General features: G+C 40.9%; 2 protein-coding genes across 2 annotated transcripts in view; one reads left to right on the top strand and one right to left on the bottom strand.

Moving 5' to 3' along the window:
• The window catches only part of tmem39a (transmembrane protein 39A), a 16,698-nt gene extending 7,902 nt beyond the window's left edge, over positions 1-8,796 (top strand). The window contains exons 4-9 of the mRNA XM_032502031.1: positions 1,762-1,845; positions 1,972-2,126; positions 3,313-3,670; positions 3,801-3,988; positions 4,115-4,235; positions 5,626-8,796. Coding sequence (XP_032357922.1) covers positions 1,762-1,845; positions 1,972-2,126; positions 3,313-3,670; positions 3,801-3,988; positions 4,115-4,235; positions 5,626-5,865 — 1,146 coding nt within the window. The 3' untranslated portion in view covers positions 5,866-8,796. The remainder of the gene's footprint in view (positions 1-1,761; positions 1,846-1,971; positions 2,127-3,312; positions 3,671-3,800; positions 3,989-4,114; positions 4,236-5,625) is intronic.
• A 50-nt stretch (positions 8,797-8,846) lies between these two features.
• Positions 8,847-12,818, bottom strand: LOC116671289 (serine protease 23). The gene is made up of 2 exons (XM_032502507.1): positions 12,495-12,818; positions 8,847-11,043 (listed from the first exon to the last, which is right to left on the bottom strand). Exons 1-2 carry the CDS (start codon positions 12,518-12,520, stop codon positions 9,864-9,866), a joined length of 1,206 nt encoding a protein of 401 aa, XP_032358398.1. The 5' UTR covers positions 12,521-12,818; the 3' UTR covers positions 8,847-9,863.
• Between the last annotated feature and the right edge of the window lie 535 nt (positions 12,819-13,353).

The following is a 13,353-nucleotide window of genomic DNA, read 5'->3' as shown; positions in this document are numbered from 1 at the left end:
GTATACACACCCCTATGTTAAATTCCCATAGAGAAAGGCACATACACATACCCTTTACAATACATAGAGATAGGCATGGTGTTATTTCAGTTTCAGCCTAATAGCTGGTTTGATTTGCATTGAGAGATGATCTTATGGAAAGTTCCCCATGCCAGTCTCTATGTATGGTGAAGGGTATGTGATGATGTGGGGTTAGTTTAATTCCAAAGGCCAAGGGAACTTTATCAGGATGCATAGTATCCTGGATCCATGAAATAACTAATAACTGAAATAACTAATTTGCCTGTCTCGGAGTTTAACATAGGGATGTGTATACTTATGCCCCTGTATTTTAAGGAAGAACATTTATTTATTTGCAATACATTATTCATTCACAAAGAACATTTTCCTAATTTCTTTTTAAATAAGGCATTAAGATCAATTTCCAAGATGTTTCTTTCTTTCTTTTTAATCAACTTTAGCATGGGTGTGTAAATGGGTTCAAGCCACTGTATGTGGATTATTCAATATTTCGACAACAACCCCTTTAGCTTTAAAAATGAAAATCCCACACAAACTCTAACCTGGGTCTTTAAATATTAAAAACTTGAGTGACATCTGTAGTGTAAACACTTTTATTTTAGCTTTTTATTTTCTTTTTTACCTTTGCAATCTGTAGGCAATTATTTTTCCTTCACTCTCATTTTTCTAATAAGTCCAATGAACCATATTTCCTTTGAGCAGGAAACACAACATGAGGGGGGTCACCAACATTTTCTTTACACTTTAAATAATGGAAATAACTTTGTTATAAACAACGGCGTTACTAACGGTGTTACTTTCTTCAGTAAAGAGTAATTGAATCGATTACTCTTCCCATCTTAATAACGCCGTTACTGCTGGAAAATGCGGTCCCTTACTATAATTGAAGCTGTTTTTTTTTTGTTTTTTTATCAGACCAACTTGATCTCTGAGCCGAGAGGCAAAGACTTTTTGTCTTCCTTGGTTAGTGGGCCGTGCACGAGTTAAGCGCATAAATGCTGACGATTGGCTGAGGTTGAGTAAAATGTCATGGTAAGCCAATCAAAGATAGAGTTGGGCGGGTGTTCAAAAGCACGCATAGTTGGACACACAACAAACAACCCTAGTGAGTCAGTCAACGAGAGATTTTCCACCGCGTTCAGAAAACATAGGCACTAAGACTCTAGAGTGGCTACTTGCTCCAAAGCTAATCACTGTCACTTTCTCTCTTCTCCCTTGCTCTATCACCCACACACACACACACACACACACACACACACACACACACACACACACACACACACGCCGGCTTAACGCAAGCACCCAGACCACTTACATTATTTGCACTACAAAGAGTGCCTATATTTATTTATTTTTGCTATAGGACTTAACAAACAATTTGTATTGATCCACTAGACATACTATCTACATACGTGGAATTTGATTTGAGGCTAGTCTCATTAGTCACATTAGTTACTTTCTGAAGTACCTAGTTACTTTAATAATTTGTAACTGAGTATCTAATTTAGTTACTTTTTAGAAGAAGTAACTGTAACTAATTACTTTTTAAAAGTAACTTAAGTTGCCCAACACTGTATACTGTATATAGATTTTTTTAATAGAAATAGTAAACACCAAAAATGATTTGTCTATCTCCATAACATTTTTTGTTGTTGTTCAGGTCTAATTCAATATGTACAATACATACATTTTTTTTCATAGAAAATAATTGTAGCTTCTTTCTCTTTTCTAATTGAACAGAACTTTCATCTAATGGACTACCACCTGGCTATCTTCATCACAGTCATGTTAGCCAGGAGGCTTGTTTGGACTATAGTTTCAGAGGTAAACACAGAATGTATGTTCAAGTACATACGTACAATCAGCTGACACATTTTAGTACACATAGCAGCTGTAGAGATTAACCCCACTGATGTCTTTCTGGTAACTGAGTGATCATGTCCCGTCCAGGTGTCTCAGAGCAGCGGCAGATCACTGCTCCGCTATGTGGTTCTCATCGCAGCACGGCTCAGCCTGCTGACCATGTGTGGCTGGGTGCTCTGCTGGACACTGGTCAACCTCTGTAGGCACTACTCTGTGCTAAACCTCCTCTTCCTGGGATACCCGTGAGTCTTTAAAAGCCCTTCCCAACCCTAACCCTCTGAAGGCCAGGATGTGTACAAGCTGTCACCAACCACATTTCAAGGCAAAAGTGTTTATAACTTTATACCTGTTCTAAATAGCCTCATATGAAGGCAGGAGAAAAGGCCATTTAGAGAAGGAGAAAATGCAAGAATCATACAATTTGGGATAACAGTGCACACTTTCTCTCCACAAATCAACCCTAAGAAACCCTAAGAATGCATTTAAAATGCATTCATTCTTCGTACAAAAACCGTTGTGAAAAAATAGAGCTTCATAGAGAAGTTCAAACTCTCCTTACATTTTACTCTCTGCACACTTAACTTTGTACAGTCAAATTGTTCCGTTTTACAGAAGTTACAGGAATTCATTAACCTGAAGTGCCAAACGGTTTGTTACACAGAACCATCTGAGAAGCCGACATCTTTTCCATCGAGAAAAGCCTTCAGTGCCATTCTTTTCTCTTCTTTCAATGAAGAACTACTCTCCAATTCTGGAACAACTGATGCTATTGCAGCATCTCTGCTAACCTAAACCACATTGTGTCAGTGATTGAATGCAGCCTGATTCCTGCATCGTAAAGCTGTTTGTTGATCCGATTTGAAGCACAGTGAACCACAATACAAAATTGTCATATTAACACCTGACGCAGGTTTGAATTAAAGACACAACTGGAGTCAGCAAATTGTGATTAGTAATGTTGTCACTTATCAGTTTTTCTAGTTACTGTGACATCAAACTCTAAAAGAAGCAAGTAAAAAATCTGTTTAAGTTTGATTTCTGTTTTGCTTTAATTGCCAAGGAGGTCAGGGACTGAATTGTATGCAAAACATTGCTTTCATACACAAACCATCATATTGCTGTCATGGTGCCAAGGTGGAAGAAAAGACCTAAACTTAAACTGTGTAAAACACCTAAAACTAATGAGACATTCCTTTAGGAAATCTTTATCACATCTTTCTGGACATTAACCAGTTTTCAAAATAAATGATTCATGTAGCAAACGGAAATGGAAGTTGTGGACCAGCCCTCCCTTAATGTGTCTCATTTTAAATGATTTAAGTGATGTGAAAACATCATGCATCTTCCATTTCATCCGGCCATCAAAAACTAAAATGTACTGCTCTGTTCTTTTGTCCTCGTTTGCTCGACACCCTCCTTCCATGCCAGATTTGGTGTGTACGTCCCGCTTTGTTGTTTCCATCAGGAGGGAGGAAAAAGCCAAACGGCACCAGCTGACTGCGATTACCCCACCAACCTCCCGCAGACCGACCTAACAGAGACCCCGATCTTTCGACCACGAGACTTCCTCTTCCTTTTGCGTGAGAACCTCAGGGAGCAATTTTCCAGCCCCCCGCACATGCCTACGCACACCTGCCCACCACACACTCACTCTCACACTCCGGAGATGATTCGAGCAGAAGTGGAGGAGCTAAAGAGCGACTTCAACCGGCGAATCAAAGAAGTGCTGTTCAACTCGCTGTTCAGTGCTTACTATGTAGCCTTTCTGCCGCTCTGCTTCGTTAAGGTTGGTATCGATCTGTCATTTCATTTGCATTTTTATTTATTCTATTTTTGTGTCATTAACATCATTACCCCTCATTTTGCACACAGTTGTGTGTGTTAAATTTAACCATCCTTTCAATGTCCTCTAATAGAGCACCCAGTACTATGACATGCGCTGGTCATGTGAGCATCTGATCATGGTGTGGATCAATGCGTTTGTGATGCTGATGAGTCAGCTGCTGCCCCCCAGCTATTGCGACCTGCTTCATCGCTCTGCGGCTCACCTGGGTCGCTGGCAGAAACTGGAGCATGGCTCGTACAGCAACGCACCTCAGCATGTGTAAGTGCCACTTTGTACACACACACACACACACACACACACACACACACACACACACACACACACAGTTTTAAAAATGACTATTAATGGTTTGTGATATAACTGTCATGTTGTTATGTATTGCAGGTGGTCAGAAAGTACCATTTGGCCTCAGGGGGTGTTGGTACGACACAGTCGATCTCTTTATAAGGCGGTCGGAACTTATAACGTCGCTCTGCCTTCTGATGTTTCCCATGCAAGGTTTTATGTGAGTATCTGGACTTTAGACCATAGTGACAGTGGATGTAACTTGAACATTATTCATTATGATGAGGCTGGAAGAAGTAATTACCCTTTTACAATATAATACAACAACACTACTTACTACACAGTTGTAGAATTGGTTTTCTGCAGCCTATGAAAGCTTAAAATGCACCACCTCACTTGAAATAAACACCACCCTTGCTAACCACACTTGCCAACTTCAGCAGAAATTATACTTTCATCACACAGCCACATATTCAACGCGTTAAGCTGATTTATACTTGTATGTTAAAGGAGATCTATTATATACAGTTTTCAGGTTCATACTTGTATTTTGTGTTTCTACTAGAACATGTTTACGTGCTTTAATGTTAAAATATACTCTCATAATGGCCATGGCTGCTGCACCTGTATTCACCCTCTGTCTGAGACGCTCTATTGGAGTGCCTGTCTCTTTAAGCCCCCCTCTTCAAAAAGCCCAGTCAGCATTTCCGCGTCTCCGGGTCTCTGCAGCATCTGTGCTCTGCTATTGCTGCCTCTTTACAGTCTGTGGAGACAGACTGCAACAGAGTATATAGCCGGAATGTGACCTGAAATGTGAGAGAAGTTAATCAGTAGCCATGATTACAGGTTTCCTGTTAGCAGGTAGCTACATATGCTAGGGTATGCAATATGCCTGCCTGGAGCAGATGACCATATATAGACAACCGGCTCCATATGACAAGATGACAAGATATGAAACTGTAAGAAAAAGCTGTTGAAACCGGAGCATCCAGAACAGTGGGGAATCTGAGGTTTTGGCGCACAGGGATTGCTTTTACATACGTTTACCTCATTATTTGAAGCTTTGCCTACATTTAATGTGAACATCTGACATTGTAACCTTATAGGTATGACAGCAAGCATAAAATGTCTCCTTTAAGGGCATATGCTCTACCTATGGTAGCTGCATGTGTAGGCTAGGCTAAGAGGCTACACCATTTTTGACGTGTGCCTCTTTAAAAAAAATGTAACTTCAGGTTAGGTAACAGCAGCTATGCAGATACCCCATGTGATTGGCTGTTTGTGTTTCTCATACAATTGCATACATTCTCTTGTCTTAGAGATTGTTTTTCACCAACAAACCTTTTAACAAAGACATCCCCACTGCAAAACCTCTCTGCTCACCGAACCCCCGCTCTTCATCACAGTTAATGAAACATCGTAAATTAGGCAACAGCACATAATAGTCTCTCTTGTCACAAAGTGAATGAAACAATGTAATCATAGCTAGTGCAAGTGTTTTATTGCACATTTTATTGTGTACACCGCCTGCATATTAAATATTCATATCTTCAACCATCTATACACTCTGTAATTTCTTCTCTAATCTTTTCTTCTTGTCTGTCTTCCAGTTCCTGTTCCACAAGCCGTTGCGGATTCTCAACCTGCTGATTTGGATCGAGTCCAGTGTGGTTTTGTACCAGTTATACTCTCTGCTGCGCTCTGAGCGCTGGAACCACACTTTGTCTCTGGGCCTCATTCTCTTCTGCAACTACTATGTCCTTTTTAAACTGCTCAGAGACCGCATTGTGCTGGGCAAAGCCTACTCTTACCCTCTGTCCTCCAACAGTTTGGGGCTCAAGTCGCAGTAAAGGCTCGGCACAGTGAGACCTCACCAACGAACTCCGCGTGTGGAGGGGAGACGGGTGGAGGTCTGGTAAAGTGGAGGACTGGAGGGTTGTTTAGCGCTCACGCTTGGAGGTTAAGGGACAGACTGTGAACTCATAATCTTGTTTTGATACGGTTATATTTTTAATGCAATGTTTATATACCTATTTAAAAGAATATTTTTATTTTGTATACTATTTCGAGTTACGCCGGGCATTACCACGCTGAAGACATTAGCATGTTGTGTTATGCTGTTGACAGGGAAATCATGGAATGCCAGGAGGTGACTGTCACCAAAGATATTTTAAGTGCAGGTGGCCAATCACAGTTAAAACTTGGCCTCCGCAAGTTGGTTAAACCAGACAAGCGATTCAGAGCAGTGGAAGGGATGGGGCCTGAGATGCTGAATCCTGATTGGGCTGTTCTGTTCAACCCTGAGGCTCTTGGAGCTTAAATCTAGAACCAGTTAAACTGATGCAGCTCTTTGGGGTAATGTTAGCAGGAGGTACACAACGTCACTGCTTTCAACATCTTCAACACAATTTACAGCAAAACTTCAACATTTTAGGAAAATACTGGTGGAGAGTCTGTCTATCAAATATGATGCCACAACACACAGGTTGTTAGCTTAATGTTAGCACAAAGACTGGAAACAAGCAAACAGCTAGCCTGGTTCCGTCTAACATAACAAAGTCTGCCTACCAGCACCTCTAAAACTCACTAATTATAACTCTGGTTCCTAAAAACAAATTTAAAGATTGACGTGTAAAAAAAATAAAAAAATAAAATGTTGTTTGAGGTGATTATGTGCCGGACAATTTAAAAAAATGTGGCTCTGCAGATGCCAGGCACAGTAAGTTAATGTCCCTGGCCAAGAAATGGTATGCCATATCACCCCCTGTAACGCAGCAAATTGTCATTCTTACACGTATGTTTACTACTGCCTGCAGTAGCTTCATATTTAATGGGCAGATAAGAGTGGTGTAGCTTTTTCCCCATCAAATTGTCAAACTTTTGCTTTGCCTCAGCATTTATTTTTCACCCTCATGGAATGAACCTTTGGAATTAACCTACAAACTGACTTGAGATCAGTCTGTAGGAATAAGACCTTAGGGACTCTCTTATCCACTGCCACTTCAGTGAATGCTGTTTTCTTCCTCATTCACTTTTGTTGTTTTGTTTTTATCAGTATCTGCTTGTTTCACATCAGGGCAGTTACAGCACCAGTCTTTACAAACCTACCCCAGAATATAAACAAGTGAAAGGGGACTGAAATTTGGCATCTTGAAACTTAAAGCACACTAAAAAATGTATTAACAAAAAAATAAAACACTTCACCCTAGCTGTTTTCATCTTGTCATACAACCCTGCCTGCCCTGGTTGTTTTTTGTTACTTATCAAGTGTAACGTTTGAAGGGCTGCTGCTGTAACCAGGTGATGATTAAAATCAACTTACTGATGTCTGACCACGCTTTGGCATGCTATAAATGTTCTTGCTATGATATAGTGTATTACTCATTTGTGTTTTCTAAGGTTATCCAGTCAATGGTTATTATTTCAATTTTGGTGCCTAAATGCTTAAACCATAATGCTATTAAGAGACATACCACATTAGGTCCATCTCTTTAGGGATAGGCTGTAGATAAAAGAGCAAATGTCTGTTGGTACGTCCCAGGACCTAACCCTTCTCCCACTAGAAATGTGTCATTGTCATCACACTCTTATGTGGATATGACAGCAGAAGATGTATTGATAGTGACATCTTCATCAGTGATGAATGCATATCAAAGGCTGGAGGGCAACGTGTCACCCCATTACCAGTTTTTTTTTCTCAGTTACCAGAATGGTGTTACAAACTGGTTGCTTTGTTGCTTGTTGTTGCTTTTCTGTTAAGTCACACTTGGCAAATAGCCACTTCCTCTTTATGAGCCTCCTTTCCTTCACCTGCTCCAACCTGCAGTTGGTGCCTAACTTCGGGCAGTATTAAAGATTAACATCAGGGCATGATTGTGATTGACTGTTAACTATTCAGATAAAAAGGCGTTTCTGTTGTTTTTGATCAGTATATTCAAGCCGGAATAGAAAATCGGATCAATATTCCCTGTGTGGTCGTGAGCTTCAGTCAACTTTCATGTTGTGCTTAAATGAGGGGGAGAAAACTGCTTCTGAGAAAAACCAGTGTGTACATCTGGTACGCTGGTGTGAAATCTTTTGATTATACATACATGCCATACATGTGCACATTGGTCTGCTCTGTCTGTAAACTTGGCCCTTAAATCAGCTCCTTGGTGCTTCTGTTTTGTTCACGGTCATTTCCACTTGAATGTTGAGTGATCCTCCAATTTGAGCAGTATCACTGAAATTTCAGTTTTTTAATGGGTGCACTTTTATGTCATATTTTTAACTCAGCCTTATCTCAAAAACACAGAAAGTAGACATTTAAGGTTTCCTTTAAATCCTGCTCTGTCAGTTCTACTTGACTGTTGAGTCATCCTCAAGTGATACACATTCAGTCTCCTCTTTGTTTTTGTAAAAACCCATACTATCACAGCTGAAGAAGAGGAATAAGATTTGGAAAGATTTTTCTGTTCAATCACCTGTTGACCACATTGCCCCGAAGTGTACTTGATCTTCTAACCTACATAAAATTTGAAGACAAGATTTAAGTAAAATTGTTACTAACGATGTTGATCTGTTACTCCTAAAAAGTGTCAAATTGAGTTGCAGAGTGTGTTTTCTATGTGCCATATCCCAGTATGCAGTGTCAGACTCCTGGTTGAACAAATGTATTGCTGCTGGAAAAGTCTTTAGAGCCTGGTCCTCATATTTCAGCTTCTTAAGTGGTTCAGTTTCCCCACAGCATTTTTGAGAATGCCTTTTAACATCTGAAATAAAACAAATGGTGTTTAAACAAAGATTGTGTTGTGTTAGGGGTATGTTGTGTAAGTAGACGGAGAATAAGAAAATCTGAATCGGAAAAGGATTTATTGCCAAGTAAGGAATACTTACTAGGAATTTTGCCTGGTTATTTGGTGCATACATAAGAAGGCAAATGTGACCCGGTTGCTTATTTCTAGTCATATTTTTCATTAAAATTTCACCACAGTCTTCAATTTTACAACACAAATCATGCAATTTCAAAAATATTAAACAGGGAGAAAGTCGAAAGTGCCTATTTAGTCCTGGGCTAAGTCTGAATGATGTTGGACACCTGCAATGCCTTATCTTTGCCGCCAGAGGGAGCTAAGCATTAAAGTACAACACTCAAACAAAATGTGCTTCAACAAGTAGTATGCAGCCTTGGCATCCATAGTCATTTAATATCATTCTGTATAACATGTTAAATGCTCTTTCAAAACACAGTTTATTTAGCTGAGAGAGTACACCATGTAGTGAACTAGTGTGTGCACTGAGAGAATATATGATAGTTTGGAGAGAAACCTTTGGTTGCTGACTTGTACATTCATCCACAAAATAATTCTCAATGGAATAACCAGAGTTTTAACAGCGCCATCTTTAGTATAAGCACAATAAAAAGGCTAGAATGCATACTGAAACCATTTTCCCAGTCCTGCTCTTTCTGAGGGCCTGTTTTACATCAGTCAATGTTCAGATCTGAGAGTCTTCCAGATAACTTTGTTATCTAGACAGATGTACAAAGAACCAGATAAGCCTGCATTTATTCTGCGAAACCGCATGACCTTTCCTCAGTTAACACAAATTTAACCGTTTTCATAGAAAAAAAAAAACTAAACCTAAATGAAACAAAATGCTCTGTTTACATAGTGCCAATACTGGATTTGTGTCTGTATTTACATTAATGGTATTGGCGTCTGAGAATGGAGGCAACAAACAAAATGTTGATGTTTTATGTTACATCAGTGCTACAAGGGGTGGGGTAAATATGTGAGTTCTTGCGGCCCCAAATATTCCATACAATGTGTGAGTATGTAGTGGGCCTTAGGTTTCATAGGTAAACCTCTTAGCCTTCTCGGCAGTCCACAAAGTTTCCTTTTATCCAGTAGCAGATCTGAGCGTATTTGAGGGGTGTGATTCTCACCGCTACATTGAATTCCTGAGACGTCCCTTGTTGCTCCACCCACTGATGCCCAGAAAACACGCCTATCACCTTCCGCTCCCAGCGCCGTCGCCGCCCATCCCACATCCGGGCGTAGACTCCGGACCCGCTGGCACCGGGCTGAGCATCACAATGCTGGTACAGCAGGTCTGACGTCTCCTCGCCAGCTCGACAGAACCGATACACCAGCTTGCCTGGGCGGTCGTTATCAAATCCTGAGAAGTGGACTCGTCGACCCGGCAACCTCTGAGCTGGGGGACTGACTCCTAACTTCATATGGCGGCGTTTGTGGGGTTTCTTGAGTTCAAGCAAAGCATAGTCATAGTCCATCCCAATGTCATTGGCATTTCCTTTAATCCATCCTTTTGGCACATGGGTGCGCTTGGCTCTGATCCACTGGAACTTCATTTTGTCGTTGGTTGGTGAAGTGTAAGGCGCAGTGCCACCTTCAACATGGTTGGTGAAGTTAGAGGTGGGGTAAAAGGGAGAAGCTTGTGTGTCTCGTTTGATTTTTAGAAACCCAACCCGGAGCTTCTGGGCTCCTTTCACATAGTTTTTACCATCATGAACACAATGAGCCGCTGTGAGAACATGACGGTTCCCTACCAATGTACCAGAACACCCAGTGGACAGCTTGACCGCCACAGAGAATGGATATTTAAGCAGGAAGTTCTGCCCAGCAATACTAAAACGCCCATCATGGCCGAAGATCTGTCGCTTCCTCCTGACATGTGACCGCTCAGCCTTCCCAGACGACCCTGAAGCGTAGGCCGGGCTTGTGTTAGAACTGGGGTCGTAGCCATAGATCCCAATGGCGGTCTCAGTAAGTTGACCATCAGAGTGTAATGTCTCATAGGCCAGAAGATGCCGCAGGTCCCAGTAGCTCGGGCGAGGGGCCCTTTTGTGGCATTCTGGGCCACAGGGCGAGCTGACGTCCAAGCGGGCCGGAGACAGGAAATGAGGGGCTGAGCGAGCATCCGTCTGCTGTGGGAGGACCACAGGGACACGCTGTAGAACCCACTGGGGACGGGAGGAGGAGGAAAAAACGGGGGGAAGGAAGAGGACGAATAAAAGGGACATAAACCTGTGGATGGACATGAGGACAGATCAGGTGAACTTATGTACTAAAGACCCATTTATTGTCAATAACCTCAAAACATTTCTGCAGAAGTTATGTGGTTTTGTTAAACATGACAAAACCAGCATTGATTTATAATTACAACCATGGGAGTTAAGGAGGAGCACTTCAACTTTCTGTGCTGGAATTTGGCAGCTGTAAACATCTACTGTAATGATGTAAAACTGACAGACAGGGAAAAGAGCAGGCATAACTAGGCGCTGATGGAAATATTCCAGAAGTGGCCTGGATTTGCCTTATTAAGAAATGTTATTATTGTTAGAAGTTGTTAAACATTAATAAAGAATTGAATTATAAATCCATTAAAATAGGTGACTTATAAAAAAAATGGCTGAATAACATTTTGTTGCACTGAAAATAGACTGTAGTTTTTATAAATGGGTTAGAGGTAATCAAGATGTAGTTTTGTGACACATGGGATTAGGCTAAAATATGCCATTAGTGGCTTGCATAAGTTTACACACCCATGCTAAAGTTGATTAAAAAATCCAACCTTTTAAGGACACCAATTTTCTTTGTGAATGAAGAATGCATTGTAAATAAATAAATGTTCTACCTTAAAATACAGGGGGCATAAGTATGCACATACACACCCCTATGTTAATTGCCATAGAGGCAGGCAGATTTTTATTTTTAAAGACCAGTTATTTCATGGATCCAGGATACTATGCATCCTGATAAAGTTCCCTTGGCCTTTGGAATTAAAATAGCCCCCCCATCATCACATACCCTTCACCATACATAGAGATTGGCAGGGTGTTATTTCAGTTAGCCCAATAGCTGGTTTGATTTGCATTGAGAGATGATCTTATGGAAAGTTCCCCATGCCAGTCTCTATGTATGGTGAAGGGTATGTGATGATGTGGGGCTAATTTAATTCCAAAGGCCAAGGGAACTTTATCAGGATGCATAGTATCCTAGATCCATGAAATAACTGGCTTTTAAAAATAAAATGTGTGCCTGTTTCTATGGGAATTTAAAAAAGGGGTGTGTATACTTATGCCCCCTGTATTTTAAGGATGCACATTTATTTTTACAATTATTTCATCCACAAAACAAATTAGTGTCCTTTAAAAGGTTGGATTTTCCTAATTCCCTAAAGCCTAAAGACATTAAGATCAATTTCCAAAAGAGGTTTTTTTATTCCTCTTTTGAATCAACTTTAGCATGGGTGTGTAAACTTATGCAAACCACTGTAGCATGACATAGCTGCATCCTGCAACTCCTTACACATAGGCTACACTTAAGGGCAGACTCTCTAAGTAATTTATGAAAAGAATCTTTCATTTAGCACTGAAATGTTACAGTAGGCTTAATGTATTTCTTGATTTACATTCTACAGACTTCTGTAAATCCTCTTGTTACGCGCGGACGGACCGGACGTAGAGGTGACTTACCGGGGGACCGCAGCCTGGGAGCGCATAGTTTGGCTTCTTCAGGTGAGCCGGTGGGCGAACCCCCCCCCCCTTAAACCTGGACAGGCAGAGCCCGCGATGGCAGTTTAACTGGCGAGCACTCCTGCTGCAAAGGAAAGAGTCTTCTTGGCGCTTTTCTCAGGAACCGACCACTTTATTTATTCCGTGACAGATTTTTCCAAAGGCAGTAGCCGGGTCGACAGCGGAGGAGTTGAATCATTGTGCGCTGCTGGAGGAGGCGGTCTGTCTGTCTGTCTGTCTGTCTGTCTGTGCTCACACTGCCTGTCTGCATGTCTGTCTGTCTGTCTGTCTGTATGTATGTATGTCTGTCTGTCTGTCTGTCTGTCTGAGACGCTTCACATCAATGCTGCTGGTTACCAATTAACTGCCGTTCCTCCTCCTTTCTCTTTGCATCAGTAGGAAATAAAGTAAACGATGATTCAATGAAGTTCACTGGGTAGGCCTATTACGCATCCATCGCTTTAAATAGGTGCTGCATTTTCTTTGTCGATTAACCTGTCTTAATCTATTCATAGTTTTGTTTTCTATAGATTTCACAGAAACCAAAATGACAGCTCTAGTTTGCTTACTCTGTCTGAACAATAAAACTTCCCAAAGGGATTCAATCACACTGTTCTACAAAAGCCTTGCAAAAAACTTGCATATGTAAAAGGGCAATTTTTTCTTCAATATATGACTCAAAAATATAAATGCAGGCAAGATTATTGTGGATAGCTGAAAGTTAGGCCTATTGATTTATTATCTGTTCACGGTATATGGTAGCCTGCTTTTTTCACCACATGACCACCTATCTTACTGGGTTTTTAATTCATATCTTTAT

The sequence above is a fragment of the Etheostoma spectabile genome, chromosome 1 (genome assembly GCF_008692095.1).
Source record: "Etheostoma spectabile isolate EspeVRDwgs_2016 chromosome 1, UIUC_Espe_1.0, whole genome shotgun sequence".
Lineage (NCBI taxonomy): Eukaryota > Metazoa > Chordata > Actinopteri > Perciformes > Percidae > Etheostoma > Etheostoma spectabile.
This window is presented reverse-complemented; position numbering and strand designations above follow the sequence as displayed.

What these genes read in the sequence shown, in the direction of transcription:
- LOC116671289 (XM_032502507.1), bottom strand. Translation starts at nt 12,520, where the DNA reads ATGCGCTCCCAGGCTGCGGTCCCCCG. An exon ending in TCCCAGGCTGCGGTCCCCCG is followed by an intron (nt 11,044 to 12,494) that starts GTAAGTCACCTC and finishes GTCCATCCACAG; the next exon opens with GTTTATGTCCCTTTTATTCG.